The sequence below is a fragment of the Oreochromis aureus genome, linkage group 22 (genome assembly GCF_013358895.1).
Source record: "Oreochromis aureus strain Israel breed Guangdong linkage group 22, ZZ_aureus, whole genome shotgun sequence".
Lineage (NCBI taxonomy): Eukaryota > Metazoa > Chordata > Actinopteri > Cichliformes > Cichlidae > Oreochromis > Oreochromis aureus.
In genome coordinates, this window is record NC_052962.1 from 19,525,531 (window position 1) to 19,540,722 (window position 15,192).

Genomic DNA, 15,192 nt, shown 5'->3' on the forward strand with positions numbered 1-15,192 from the left:
AGCACAGGACGCTTTGCCTTTATCACCTCATGTTTATTCCATAATGTTTATTTATATAAGGACTAATATACAAGAACTTTCAATGACAATTGTTTCTTCAAGTAACTTGCAATTTGATTAAAATGCTGCACTTTCGGCTCATAGCACAATTAATCAATGTCAGATGGGAGCAATAAGACTGACTGCATTTTTAACACTTTGTCATATCAAAGGCATCTGAGCCTAAACAAAAGATCTATTATTTTAGTCCGAGTGACTTTTATCTTCTTTCTACACTTGTAAAGATCCCTGCTCATAATTTAAGAAATGTAACACTCTGTACTGTAGTTTAACATTTAACTACAATATAAACATCATGAATATCTTACCAAACTAACTAGTTTCATATGGCCATCTTGAATAAACAGTCATGCCAGTTAAAACATCCAGTGACACTAAATTAGACACTCAGCCATGACCAAGATCACAAATCCAGACTTGTAAGGGCTCAGTTCCTAGTATAATGGCCACTAGGAGAAAACACATGTAACCCAAAAAGAGAAATCTCACTCAAGCGCCTGTTGACAAATAAAATGATGAAGATTTTCACTTCATACAAGTCAGACTTCCAAATAATAATGCTCATGCAGACACAGACAAATTAAACTTTAGTTGTAAATTAAGGTTGTAATTATAAACTCCAAGTTCAAGTGGTAATTCTAGCAGCATGAATAAAATATGTTCAAAAACAAAATTGGTTTAAAGCGAGAGAATGTTTTCAGGGTTTTATTTTAGTTGCTGGGTGCCTGGGTCCAACTTACTTCTGAAAACCTTCCTACAATCCCACCTGGAGACGTGGCTAAGTGATGCACCACAGTGCTTAAAATAAACAAAACACAATATAGGTGCAACACTATGTGTGTCTTTATCTTGAATTTATCTTTCTTAAAGAACCAAGCTTTCAGGTAACCAATATCTGTTATTCCTTATTCACAGTTTTTGCATTTGATATACAGATTTTCTCACTTGCAGTTGTGTTAGGATACACAGCTACAGTAAAAAATGTCATTTTCAAAAACAGGAGTTCAGAGAAAAGAAAATATGAGTTGAGACTGAGCAACTAGTTTGATCAAATAGGCTTTTTTTCCTAAGGGAGGAAGAAATAAGCCTCCTGTAAATACGTTGTATGAAGTGTTTTTAAGTTTAATTCTCTGCATGCATGAATGGTTGCAAAAACAACATTTGTTCTGAGATAGACTAAATTCTTCCTTGGTGACCACTGGCGATTCAAGTACAGGGAAACATTCAAACTAGATGATGCATTAGATACAGATATAATCGACAAAAAGGAGATCTTTTGCAAACCAGCATTAATACTGCTGAGAGATGGAGGCGAGTGGGCAGAAATACACATCGTGATAACAACTGTTGTGATGTCCAACCTGCATATCTGGCATCAACAAGACATTTTCGCCCCATGAACGACTGTTTATTGGATATTTTCTCTTTTTCGGGCCATTCTCTGTAACCTTTAGAGAGGACTATCAGGGAAAATCAGCTGATTCTGAAATGCTAAGACCAAGTTTGTCTGGAAATGACAACCATGAGACATTCAAAGTCATTTAAGTCATCCTCCTGATGCTAGATATGAACTTCAGAAGGTCATCTTTACAGCTTGACCAGTCCTTAAATGCACTGGGTTGCTGCCATGTGACCAGTTGAACTGGTATAGCTAATAAGTTAAAGTGTACAATGCATTTTCATGAAAAGTTCTGATAAATTCTTTGTAACCCTCAAGAAAAAAAAATTCTAACTCCAACTGTTTAAGAGGGTTTTTTTGCGGGGGAGGGAGATTCCTGGTTACTAAATAAATAAATAAATAAATAAATAAAGTACTCATACCTGAACAAAGACAATGAAGAAAATCACTGTAATAATGGCAGTGATGTCTCTGTCTCTCTGGAAAATGATCAGTTTCCAGCACGAAAGCAAGACAGAAGGCAACAGCACCTCACAGGTCACTGCAGGTAATTAGAAACTGATCCTCTTTGGTCAGATTGGCACTATGAAATTTGTTGGTGATAAAGGTCAGACCAACAACAGCTGGAAAGAAGAATGTAAGTGTCAACAAACAAGGATTAAATGCAATATGTCTAGTGTATTTAGATTGTTTTTCTTGCAAAGTATTTTAATAATAATAATAACAACATTATCTGTAAAACACTTTCAAACAAGGTGCTGAACAGTTATTTGAGATTAAAAAAAGATAAAAACAAATAAAAGCAATACAATTTAAAAACTAAACTAACAAACACACAATTAAGACACACAGGATAGGGTGAACAGTGGGTCTTTAACTTAGCTTTAAAAAATCTCATAAGATTTCAGGGAAATAAACTTTCTCTTCAGAGCTGTTCTAGCTTTTGGTTAACAAGTATGCGAATACTTGTATGTATGTATGTATGTATGTATGTATTTGCTAGTATGCATACATTTGAAAAAAAAAAAAAATCACACAAAAATACAGGACTGACCTATGACCCGTGCAACAACACACAGAATTACTGTGACTAGGATGAAGGTCCAGTTCCAAACTGGTTTTTTTTTGCCTGTCCCGTTTGGCTCTTTTGCCATCAGAATTATTGTCTAAAGGCGAAGAAAGATGCCCAACGGATTTACTTTACCAAATGGACCATTGCCTTGCCGTAATGGTCTATTTGATTCACCTTTTATTTTTTATTTTATTTTTTATTTTCACTTTCTAGATAGACTTGAATGAGGAAAAGAAAAGGGAAAGTTCCAAACTTAAGGTCCGCCAACTGTGACCCCTCCCACAAAAATAAAAATGAGGCTTTCATTAAAGCTGCTCCACACATTCAAAAAATATTTTATAGTCATTTCAGACTCGCAGGAAATGTTGGCCTGGATATAGGGTCGCATCACAACACAGCATGTGATTAACCTGTAAAGAGAAATGGTAATAATAGAATTATTTTTTAAATATATTACGTAATAATATTATTATATATAGTAATATAATATACACAATACAATTAATGTGGGTTTTTTTTTTCCATTTCACATCCAGTTGGCAACATTATAGACCACAATAGTCAGGTAACACACAGCCATGGTATGTTAAAATTAGTACCAGTTGGCTTGAGCTGGCAGCAACAGTGACCACTTTAAAACAAAAAACACAGCTCAGAGGTTCAGTTACATACTAATTTGGAAAAATAAAGATATATTACAATTCCTGTCTGGTAGCGAACTTCTCTAATCTATTCATGCAATGTTTCTGTGTCAAAAAGGGCCAAAAACAACCTACAAATATGCTCAATAAGCAACAGCAACCGGTCAGCATTCTTTCTCCTTTTCAGTACAGTGGTCCCTCGTTAATCGCAGGAGTTGTTCTAAAAATAACCCACGATAGGTGAAATCCGCAAACTAGCCAGGTTTATTTGTTTTACAATTATTATAGGCTGTAAAAACCCCTCACTACACACTTTATACACTTTTCTCAGAAAGGCATGAACATGTTCACACTTTTCTCTCTTGTTTAAACACTCTCAAAGTTCAAACTTTTGTAGAAAAATAACTCCAGTATTATAGAGTGAAACCAACTTCAGAGTCACAGTGCTAGTGATTTATGTAAATGTGACAAGCTGAATGCATTCTGTACTGTACAGGAGACACTACACGGAGGAGATTGATTGGCTGTAGGCCATTGTCAATCAGGTTGTAGAACACAATGTGCTGCAAAAAAAAGAAAACATGCAAATTCGCACTAAACAAAATCCACAAAACTGTGAGGCTGCGAAGGGTGAACCACGTTATAGCAAGGGACCATTGCATTGACTTTGTCTTTCTAGGTTTTGCAGAATGATAAAAGGAATTGACATCAATAAAATTCCTCCTTTACAGACCAGTAATACAGAAAACCAAAGTTTAAGGTGAGGGGCAACACATAGCTGCAGGCAAGGGATTGTCCTTGAAGCTACATATCCATCATCAGGTTCATATGCCTTTTTCAGGGTCAAATTCAAAGTTTCTAAGCACTTTCAAGGTCCATTTTCAGGTTTTTCCAGCACATCCCCCCGAAAAAAAGGAAAGGAATGCCAGTTTCAATTCGCATCACCTCAGTAAGACTGAGAGACTGAGGAGGAGCTTCTTCCCGCAGGCGATACGGTCTCTCAATCATCACACCACCACATAGAACGGACCCACATATATGGTTCTTACACACACACACTGGACAGTCTGGACTTTGTTTACACTTAATCACTTTAAGCATATTTGCACTGCACAAGACACCTACAATGTGGTTTGCACAACACTGGACATTATATTTCTCCATTTCCATTTAATACTTGTAAAATGCTGCTGTTATTGTATATATATTTATATTTCTTCATACATTCTTATATATTTCTATACTGTGTATTGTGTATTTTGTTGTACAGCTACTTTATTTTCAACTTTAATTCATATATATTTATCTTATTCTTTCCCAGTTAAATATACCCTTCATTCTGATTTGTATTGTATTGAGTATTTTGCTGTACAGTTATTTTATTTTAAACTTTAATTCATATATATTTTATCTTATTCCTTCCCAGCTAAATTTACCCTTCATTCTAATTTGTGTTGTACAGTTATTTTATTTTCAACAAATTCATATATATATTTTATTTTATTCCTTCCTAGTTAAATTTACCCTTTTTAATTTTCATATTTATTTCCTATCTTATTCATAGCCTTTTCTTTTTTCCTTAGGTCACGAGCAGTTGTGTAAGCATTTCACTGCATATCGTACTGTGTATGACTGTGTATGTGACAAATAAAAATTTGAATTTGATTTGAATTTTGACCATGTGAAAGTTAAAACAAATCATCCAGGTGAACTTAAACACCTTCATTCCCCTTTTGTTAAAAAGTAGAAAATTGCACCACACAAAAATACTGCAAAAGGAAAATGTTGCCTTATATGCATATAGTGTATAAACTCACAACACACAGAGATATTCATCCCCTGTTGAAAAAAAGGAAATAATTATTAATAAGTCTCTGTTTGTTGAGGTTTTTAAGTTAATTCCCAATAAAACTAACTATAAGATGTTTAACTACATTGCTGTCTGTATTATGGGACAGGCTTTGAACAGATGACATACTCAGTTCAATTTAACATAGAAGACCTTAAGAATGCACAAGCATCTACCTAAAATCTATTTAATCTATCATCCCTTAAATAAACAGGCATCCTTAAAGTATGAAATATTTATATACAAAAACATAAATGTGTCTACTGTCTCAGTGGCTGATATTGCCCCACAGGCCTCGGTGTGAGCTTGAAGCCATTTATAATGTTTAAGTAGTTTAATGTGTAGGTGTTAGGGCTGCCACGATTACGTCAAATATCAAAATCGTCGACGACTAACTTAATGGCCGACGCGTCGTTTGAAGCTTTCTAAGATCCTGAAAGACGCAGGAATAAGTAGTAGGATTTAACGGACTGAAACAGAAGATAGTCGAGAATTTACTGTTATATTTTAGATAGCGAGGAGCAGACGGCTGAGTTCATTAAACTCCACTGAGACAATCTGCAAATTTCATTAAAAGTTTAATAAACTATCATCTTGTCTTTATTTTTAGTTAGCACATACCTCAAACACTCCAAGCTGTAAGCTAATGATAGTTATATAAGAGCAGATGCATGATGATACAATAAGCTGTACGTTTCACGTCCAGTGGATGCATGATCTGATTAGTCGTCTAATCCAGCGGTCCCCAATCCCCGGGCCTCGGACCGGTACCGGGCTGCGAGAGTTGAGGCTCAGGTGTGAAATGTATGGTTTTCAGGGTTTTTATCGGTTTTCAGCGTTATTCTGTTATCGTTTTTATTGTTAACTTGGTTTTCCTGGGTCTTTTCACATGTGTTATGAATAAATCTTCTTTTTTTCGGTACCGGTACTAGTTTTATTTTGTTGTATTTATCCGCGACACCTTAAAGGCCGGTCCGTGAAAATATTGTCGGGCATAAACCGGTCCGTGGCACAAAAAAGGTTGGGGACCGCTGGTCTAATTGCAAAAATAATCAGTGACTAGTCAACTATCAAAATAATTGTTTGTGGCAGCCCTAGTAGGTGGTCACGATAAACAAATTTTGAATGAAAGCCAGGGTACCACAAAAACAAGTAGCTGAGATAATCCATCCACAATATGAGGTTAGTCATTAATATACTGCAACAACATGGGAATAGAGCAGCTGCGAGAGAACATTAATAAATCAATGGTAGGGAAGTGGAGGAAGCGCAGTTGTTGGCTTTTCCCATATTCCAAAAGTGCTTTGTCTCTTTGCTATTACTGTCGCCTGGCATCATTTGCAGATGATGTTGTTTGCAGCCGCTGCAATACTTTCAACCAAAACAGCCGTGGCTTGATGACACCATCAACATGCGCTATCACGGTAGAGCGGTATAGTCAAAATCTCTACTGTTGGCCAAATTTATATCGTTTCTACTGTATACCGTTTCTACCGCCCACCCCCAACACCTCCAAAAATCGTATAAAACCAAGCATGAGGCCTCTCAAGAAGGAAGAGCAAGAATCACCTCTTGTTATGTGAAGGCTGTGTGCAGGCAGGAATGGTGGACCCAAAGTGCAGACGCTCAGAGGCAAAAGGTGAACTCAAAACAGCTTTAATGCTGAACTCAAAAAAAGGTAACAAAACTGAGACCCCAAGGTGAACTTACGCCAACAGAACACACAGCTAGATAAGGGTAGATCGTGAACCAGACAAACTGAAACACAGGGCTTAAATACATGGAGGGAGCAATCAGGGAATGGGCAACAGGAGGGAAACACAGCTGGGGCAAATCAGGCCTAATGAAACAAAGGAAGCACAACCAGACGCATTTAAATGAGACACGGACTTTCAAAGTAAAACAGGAAACATAACACAGACTGAACTTACAGACACAGACTCACAGGCAAGCACTACAGAGGGAACAGAGATGTGGGACCAGGGCAGACACAGACAGTGGCCGTTTATCAATGCCCAAATGCGCGATGCGCTCGCGTGTTTCGGTGAGTACGCACCGCCGAGAACGCACGGGAGTACGTACCGCCGAGAACGCGAGAGCACGGACTCGCTTGGCCGCTTTCTCAATTCTCTCACGCACGCGAGCACGGACTCGTGATTTGTACAGTCGGAACACCAGCGTGCGTGATGATGTCACAGGTCCGGAGTTTTACTGCCGTCCCTCTTAATGTAACTGTGAGTAACATGTTATGAAGCTTAACTTTAATCACAGCCAAACCGGTTTACTCAGGAACAAATAACACACTGAAATAAACCAAACATTAACATTTAGAAGTGATCTACGTGACTTATATATCATTTTTAACCTCAGTAGTGAAACCTCTATTAATAAAAATAGTGTACATGTACATACGTGTACATACCTTAATAAAAACAAGCAGGTGAGATGTTAGAACGCTTTTATTTCTATTCTAGTGGACACTCAATACTATAGACAGCTGCTGGGGTTTCTTTAACCTGAGTAGTGAGAAGACCGCGAGCGGGGGGGGGCGATGTGCCGGGAGTCCGCTGTTGAGTTTTGGACGAAATGCATTCTGGGATATATAGCTGTCCCAAGTCTACACCGATGCATGCTCGATAAAATGGGCGGATCGAGAACACATCCGGGACTTTTTCGCGTTCTCGGCGTGATGCGTACTTCGAATTGGAACAGTACTTGGTCTCCGACTGATGACGTATCACGAGTACACGAGAACGCAAGTACGCACAAGTACGCATATTGATAAACGCCCACTGACTGGACACGGGGAAATAGCAGACAGGGGAGACAGCAACTAAGGATTACACAGAGACATAAACCATAAGACAGAACTCTAACAAAGAAACCAAAGACTAGAAATGATAAATAATATAATAAAACTCAAAACCCTGGGTCAACGACCCAGGCATCCAAACACCTCTGCTGCTGAGGATAAACTCATCCAAGTCACCAGCCACAGAAATCGCAAGTTAACATCCACTCAGATCAGAGCCCAGATAAATGCCACACAGAGTTCCAGTAGCAGACACATCTCTACATCAACTGTTCAGAGCAGACTGTGTGAATCAGACCTTTATGGTCAAATAGCTGCTAAGAAACCACTACTGAGGAAAAGCAACAAGCAGAAGAAATTTGTTTGGGCCCAGAAACACAACCAGTGGAAATCTGTGCTTTGGTCTGATGAGTCCAAAATGAGATCTTTGGTCCAGACACAGCAGACAATTTTTCAACAGCACAATGACCCCAAACACACCTCCAGGCTGTGTAAAGCTGGGCATACACTGTGCGATTTTTTCAGTGGCGCGATTCAGCTCCTGCTCAAACTGTACGATTGACTCGCAGGGGTTAGAAGTTCGTAGGTCATGATGCAGGGTCTCACACTATACGGCCCGATGCTCTGATGCGACCTGAGTGCTCACACTGTGCGTCCACAAAAATGAAGGTTATAACAGAAAATCTGTCGCTCGCTCTCCCTCTCTCTCTTTCACTCACACAGACACGCACACCACCACCATCAACTTTGCTAAATTGCTAATGAAAAACATTGGTCAGGCAGCTGTGATTGAGAAGCGGTGTAAATCCAACTATTTTCACGGTTGTTGTGGTCGTGATAATTTTGTGAGGCCACATCGAAAAGGCTCGGATGAGCTTTCCAAAGTTCTACAAGTGCCTCCATCGCTTGTGTCCAGAACACACACACTGTGCTACTCCGTCTTTTTCACCGACGTTTATGTGTTTGCGCGTGTGCAGTGTGAGCGGCTGCGGTGACACCCTCATGACGGTCGGGAGGATTTCAAACAGGTTTGAAATCCTCCCGACCAAGCGATTGATGATCGGGAGCTGGTCGTGAGGTGTTAATCGCTTCTCGTTACCCCACGTATACTACACAATGCACGACGCACGATGAAGGCCAAACTCGGGCCGATCACCAAAACGGTCGCACGACTCAAAAATCGGCTCAAAATGGGCCAAAAATCGCACAGTGTAAGCCCAGCATAAGGGAGGGAGAAGGAGAGTGATTGACAGGGGATTTCTTTAAATCACCCTGCCGTTCTTCAGCTGAGACGGCTGAGTCAGAAAACACAACACTGCAGAAATTTTTCACTCGCGAGGGGCAGTCATGGAACGCACGAACTGCACCCCACGACTGTCCGCGTCCTTTATTTATACAAGATGTTTTGTGTGTGTGTGTGTGTGTGTGTGTGTACAAAGGTAACAACGTCATTTAGAGCCGCGGGTTTTTCCCCTTCACTACATTTGCATGTTCTTCTAAAAGAGCTGAGGTTTCACTTCTCTGTTCTCTGAAGACAGGAAGCGGTTAGTAGCTGCACACAAGTTACTAGGTGAAAAGTCACTTAGACATGTCCTTAATAATGAGATAAAAAGATACATTTCATATAGCTGATCATATTATACAATATTCTCTTGACAGTGATGGTGTGCTGTGTTGTCAGATCGCCTGGCCTCCACAGTCACCTGACCTAAACCCAATCCAGACGATTTTGGAAGGAATGGACCTTAGAGTGAAAGCAAAAGGGCCAACAAGTGCTCAGCAACTCTGGGAACTCCTTCAAGACTGTTGGAAAACCATTTCAGGTGACGACCTCATGAAGCTCATCGAGAGAATGCCAAGAGTGTGCAAAGCAGTAATCAAAGCAAAGGGTGGCTATTTTGAAGACTCAATAATATAAACAAGTTTTGAGTTCTTTCACACTTTCTTTGTTTACTACAAAATTCCATGTGTTCATTCATAGTTTTGATTCTTTCAGTGAGAATCTACAATGTAAATAGTCATGAAGAAGAAAACCATCAAGAACCATTAAATGAGAAGGTGTGTCCAAACACACTCACTCTCTAATATAAATATATATAATATATTAAAAAAACCCAACACACAGGCATTAAGTAGTATGACTATTAGGAAATATTCTTTGGTAATGACACAAGAAATATATATACACAAATACACACACACACACACACACACACACACACACACATATATACATATACACATATATACATATATATACACATACACATACATATATGTATGTGTATATCTATATATAGATATATAAAATAAATGCTGACAGCACTAGTATATACATATCCACATCTCGCTCTCTCTCATATATCTCACCTATGGTGGATGTGTGGCTGGGCTGAGGGATGGGGCTGGCTCTTTTCTGCTGAGGGGGGAGACACTGTGCAGTGGCACTCCTTTTTCTTTTTTTCTTTTTTTTGCCTGTCCCATTGGGTTCTTTAGCCATCAGAATAGTTGTCTGAAGACCAACAAGGATACCCAATGGATTTATTTTGCCAAATGGATCATCATGGCCTTGCCGTATTGGTCCATTTGATCGGCACTCCTTTTAATTTTTGATCCACTGTGTATTGGAACTTACTTGACTACTTTTTTGGGGGGGGACCAAGACAGCACAACTGATCAGATGAGAAGTCAGCTCAACTGATCAGTTGTGCTGTCGATGTGTCACACGGGTAGATACATACAGTAAACAGTAAAAGAAGATACAGAGAAAATCCGTTGGATCACCTGTTAAAAGAAGAAAAGGAAAAACAACAAGAGAATAAGACAACATAGAGAGAACAACCTAGATACGTATAAGTAACATCCATCCATCCATCCATTCACTTCCGCTTATCCTTTTCAGGGTCGCGGGGGGCGCTGGAGCCTATCCCAGCTGTCATAGGGCGAGAGGCGGGGTACACCCTGGACAGGTCGCCAGTCTGTCGCAGGGCTAACACACAGGGACAGACAACCATTCGCACTCACATTCACTCACACATTCACACCTAGTGGCAATTTGGATTATCCAATTAACCTATCCCCTCAAAGTATAAGTAACAGTAAATACTAAATATTAAGTGTTATTGAGCAGCACGCAGGACCGACAGTGCACAATATACTTTAAGGTAGCAGCCAAGGTAGATATAGTTTGTGTAAGCAAGGACCCGTGTGTACATCTGTGTGTGTGAGCACGGTTTAGTTCAAAAGGTTTCTCCATGTAACGATCTGCTAAAGGGTGTGGGGAGCCATAGCCCTCCCCCCCAGAGTATGAAGCAGGCACGGAGGAGTTAGTTAATCATTTACAAATCAATATTGTCTGTATGGACAGTAATTTTAAAAAGCGCACATGTAAAACACATGTTTTAAGCAATGCGGTTGAAAAATTAGGGCGCACCTAAGTTTTGTGCTGGTGCACCAAAGAAAAAAATGTTAGACGCACCAGTGCCACCTAGGCCTGATATATATACATACACACACACACACACACACACACACACACACAGAAGAAAAGAATATAGCGCAATATATATCGTTACCACACATGCTTCAAATTATACTGCAATATGGATTTTAGTCCATATCGCCCAGCCCTACTCTGTATGTAGAACACAATCTGAAAATGTGTTATTTCTTTGGTGTCTCTGTGGGCTGTTATATAGCTGACTTGGACAAACTTACGCAATGATGCCAGAGAGGTTGAACATCTCAGCTGACAGGTAGGCCATGTTCCAATACGAAAAAACCACAAGAGGCTCAACGATGCCCGTATTGGAGGTGAAGCGTGTGGTGTAGGCAGTGAGGATGCCGTAGCAAGATCCAACTAGGATGCCACCCAGTCCAGCTAAACTGAAAGCGATGACTCCCAGGAAGATCTTCAGGAATGTCACTGAGGCAGTAACATAAAATTCCTGATAAAGACGATACAATACCTATGAGAGGGAAAGTGAAAGAGGGAAGAAAAACTGAATTACAAAAAAAGATACGAACTAATGAATATTAGTCAAATAGTTTAAGAAACAGGAGACTGGCAGGTGATAAGGACATGAACTAATGTCTTAATCAACCAGTCAGGGTGCAGTTAAAATCCAGTCAAGGGATAAGCACAGAATGTATTGCTCACTGTGAAGCACTTTTTTCATGAAATATAATGAAAATAAATTTGAACTCTGGGCTGGTTACATATTGTATGAATTAAAATGCAAATATTACAGCAAATCAGAAATCCAAGACCACAGTTCACAAAGTATATCACATTATTTAAATGTCAAGATTAGTATGGTTACATAGGTTGGAAAAAAAATAAGCATGCACAATGTGTGAGTGTGGTATATATTTTTGACTTGTGCCAGTGTCACTTTAGCCAGAAAAATGTCTGCTTCTCATACATATATATCAGTCTGGTGTGCTACTTAGACTCCAGTTCGTTCACTCACCACAGCTACAGCATCGCTCAGGATTGACTCGCCGAACAGCAGGATGTGCAAGATTTCTTTCATTTGGATCTTCTCAAATACAGCAGCAGAATCCACTGCTGATGTGATGGATCCAAAGAGCAGGCACTGCAGTAGACCTGTGTTGGTAAGTACAGTACTGCCTGTGCCAATCTTACACACTCCATAAAGAATGCCCCCAACAAAGAGGGCATTCCAAATGGAACCCACAAAGCCAAATAACAGAACTCTGCCCAGGTTCTCTAGTAAGGGTTCGATGGGCAGGAAGTAGCCAGCATCTAAGACGATGGGTGGAAGCAGGCAGAGAAAGAATAATTTATGGAGGATTTGTGGGACTTCCTGTCCACCGGCCATAAAGAGTCCCCCGAACATCAAGCCCACCACAATAAAAAGGCACCTATCAGGCACATGGGTAGATAAATGTGGAAGCCGCTGGAACCCTGGATGGAAACAAAAGAAGAGACAATATCATGTAAGGAAACAGCAAACATGAACAAGGGCATGATATGAGTTATGACTATTGGCACAGAGCAGCAGAAGGTTTGTATTTATAGTATAGACCACCTGTGCTCACTGTCAACTACAAAACAAACGCAGTTCCATGTGTAAAATACAAGCAAATGGATATTAAGCGAATAAAATGCTTTGTCGTGGTTTATTGGTTAAAGGATGAGTAAAAACAAACAACGAAACAGTTTTTGTGGACACTCCCTAAAATTTACCTTACCGTTTTCTGCCTTACAGAGATTACACTGAAGAAACAAACTCAAACATGTCAACCCCATTGCATGAGAAATCAGCTGTGACATTCAGCACTTTTATTATGTTGTCAACTTCTTATTACAATTTAATCTTCTGTCATATCGCAAGACTAAAGGAGCTCGCATCCCTTAAATTTCTCAGTACTTTCCCCAAATGTGATAATTGTTGGTGACTTTAATATCCATGTGGACAATGATAAAATCCCTTTTTCCAGAGATTTTACTTCTTGTTTGCGCTTCTACAATACAAAACATTTTCTACTCATTCTACAGGTCATATCTTGGATTTGGTCTACTGTTCTGGCATTACCCCCACGCACTGTAAAGCCCATTTGGTACCCCAATCTGATCATATGTTTATTTCTTTTACTGTAAATACAATAGCCCCCAAAACCTGCACTCCCCGTGACATCATAACTCGTAATCCTTAAGAGACCATATTACCCCAATTCTTCAACAGCTTCACTGTTTTTTTGCATTTTTTTTGCATTTTAATATATTAGAATCTATTTTAATGTACTGTTTTATTGATATCTTTTCTCTTTGTCAGGTGACCTTGGGTTTTAGAAAGGCGCCCTCGAATAAAATGTATTGTTATTATTATTATTAAATAACTTTTTCTGAGACTACGACGTTGTGTCTTTTGAGTTTACGAATGGTAACAGAGGATGGTTTCCAACTATAAAGTACCACCAAAGCTTGATGAAGCCAGGCCATACAAGTACTGGAAGAATTAAGTTAATATTTGGAGACGAGTTATGAAGCTGGATAAAAAGGAAGTAGGCACTTAAGGTAGCGCTGGGACTCAAGGAGAGAATCAGAGAAACGGCCATGGAGCAGTGTTGGGTGTAACGCGTTACTGTAATTAAATTACTTTTCCACTGAAAAAGTAGACTAACTAATTACTGTTCATTTTTAGGTATTTTAATTACAGTTACTTACAATGTACTTGCGTTACATTGTAAAATAATTAAACTCGCTGAATATCATTATTTAATTTCAATAATTTGTCTTCTAAACGTAGAAGTAAACTCTGCCGCTTTAACATCCCTGTAGTGCAGCTGCACGTCATTTCGCACCAGTTTGCTGCATAGTCGTATTCTAAAGCGGAAGATGTCAGACTCGGCTGAAGCGAGTGGCTGTTTTATGAAATGGACATATTCCCGTCTCTTCACTTTTCTGAAACAAGCAGACAAGAACATTACAGTAATATGTAAGCTATGTCCTGGGGAGAAAAAACTATTGGCTGCTGTTAATAGCACGAGTAATCTACTAAGCGCCTGACACGAGAACAGTAACAACCACTACAAGGTACTAACCCAATCAAAAACTTTGGCAAGCCCTAACCTGGCACGTGCAGAGGGGAGGGGGGGATAAACACCCGCTATTGAAACTGTTGGAGAAACACAAGTTAATTGGGTGACGCTGACTGATGCAACAAAAACCAGTAAGAAGGCTGTACACATCGCTGGACTGGCCATCGGGCAGTAAAAAACAAACACCAACACAAAATCCGAAATCAGACCTCCAAGTAATAGTGATGGGATTTCAGGCTCTTTTTAGAGAACCGGCTCTTTCGGCTCGGCTCACTAAAAAGAGCCAGTTCTTTCGGCTCCAAACCGGATCTTCAGGTTGTTTTGTTGCTTTAATTAATTTATTATTAACAATAATATAAAATTATGCACAAAAGGAATTACTAATGTAAAAAAAAAGTGGTTTTATTTATATATGTTTATATATAAATCTATGTGGTGGCCCCTAGAGACAAAGCACGTACAAACTCCAAAACACATTTCTAGCGTTAACTGAACTTCCAAAACAGAGCTACCTAGATCAGCGGTCCCCAACCTTTTTTGTGCCACGGACCGGTTTATGCCCGACAATATGTTGACGGACCGGCCTTTATGGTGTCGCGGATAAATACAACAAAATAAAACTAGTACCGGTACCGAAAAAAAGAAGATTTATTCATAACACACGTGAAAAGACCCAGGAAAACCGAGTTAACGATAAAAACGATAACAAAATAACGCTGAAAACCGATAAAAACCCTGAAAACCATACATTTCACACCTGAGCCTCAACTCTCGCGGCCCGGTACCAAACGA

The 15,192-nt window shown here is 39.4% G+C and overlaps 1 protein-coding gene across 3 annotated transcripts; it reads right to left on the bottom strand.

The window, feature by feature from the left end:
* Positions 1-10,488: 10,488 nt before the first annotated feature.
* LOC120435465 (Na(+)/H(+) exchanger beta-like) lies at positions 10,489-14,478 on the bottom strand. 3 transcript variants are annotated; one of them, XM_039605148.1, is made up of 5 exons: positions 14,404-14,478; positions 12,306-12,763; positions 11,551-11,801; positions 11,312-11,326; positions 10,489-10,617 (listed from the first exon to the last, which is right to left on the bottom strand). In XM_039605148.1, the coding sequence occupies exons 2-5, from the start codon at positions 12,693-12,695 to the stop codon at positions 10,614-10,616; spliced, it is 660 nt and encodes a 219-aa protein (XP_039461082.1). In that variant the 5' UTR covers positions 12,696-12,763; positions 14,404-14,478; the 3' UTR covers positions 10,489-10,613. The 3 variants fall into 3 exon arrangements, with proteins under 3 accessions (XP_039461082.1, XP_039461080.1, XP_039461083.1); XM_039605146.1 differs by having other exon boundaries at positions 11,267-11,326; XM_039605149.1 differs by lacking the exon at positions 11,312-11,326.
* Positions 14,479-15,192: the final 714 nt, after the last annotated feature.

Bases quoted from the DNA above. Each gene is read 5' to 3' on its own strand.
- LOC120435465 (XM_039605146.1), bottom strand. From the start codon at position 12,695: ATGTTCGGGGGACTCTTTATGGCCGGTGGACAGGAAGTCCCACAAATC. The intron at 11,802-12,305 runs GTGAGTGAACGA...TCCCTCTCATAG, and splicing joins TGAGCGATGCTGTAGCTGTG to GTATTGTATCGTCTTTATCA. The intron at 11,327-11,550 runs GTAAGTTTGTCC...TATATATATCAG, and splicing joins AACCTCTCTGGCATCATTGC to GCCTAGGTGGCACTGGTGCG.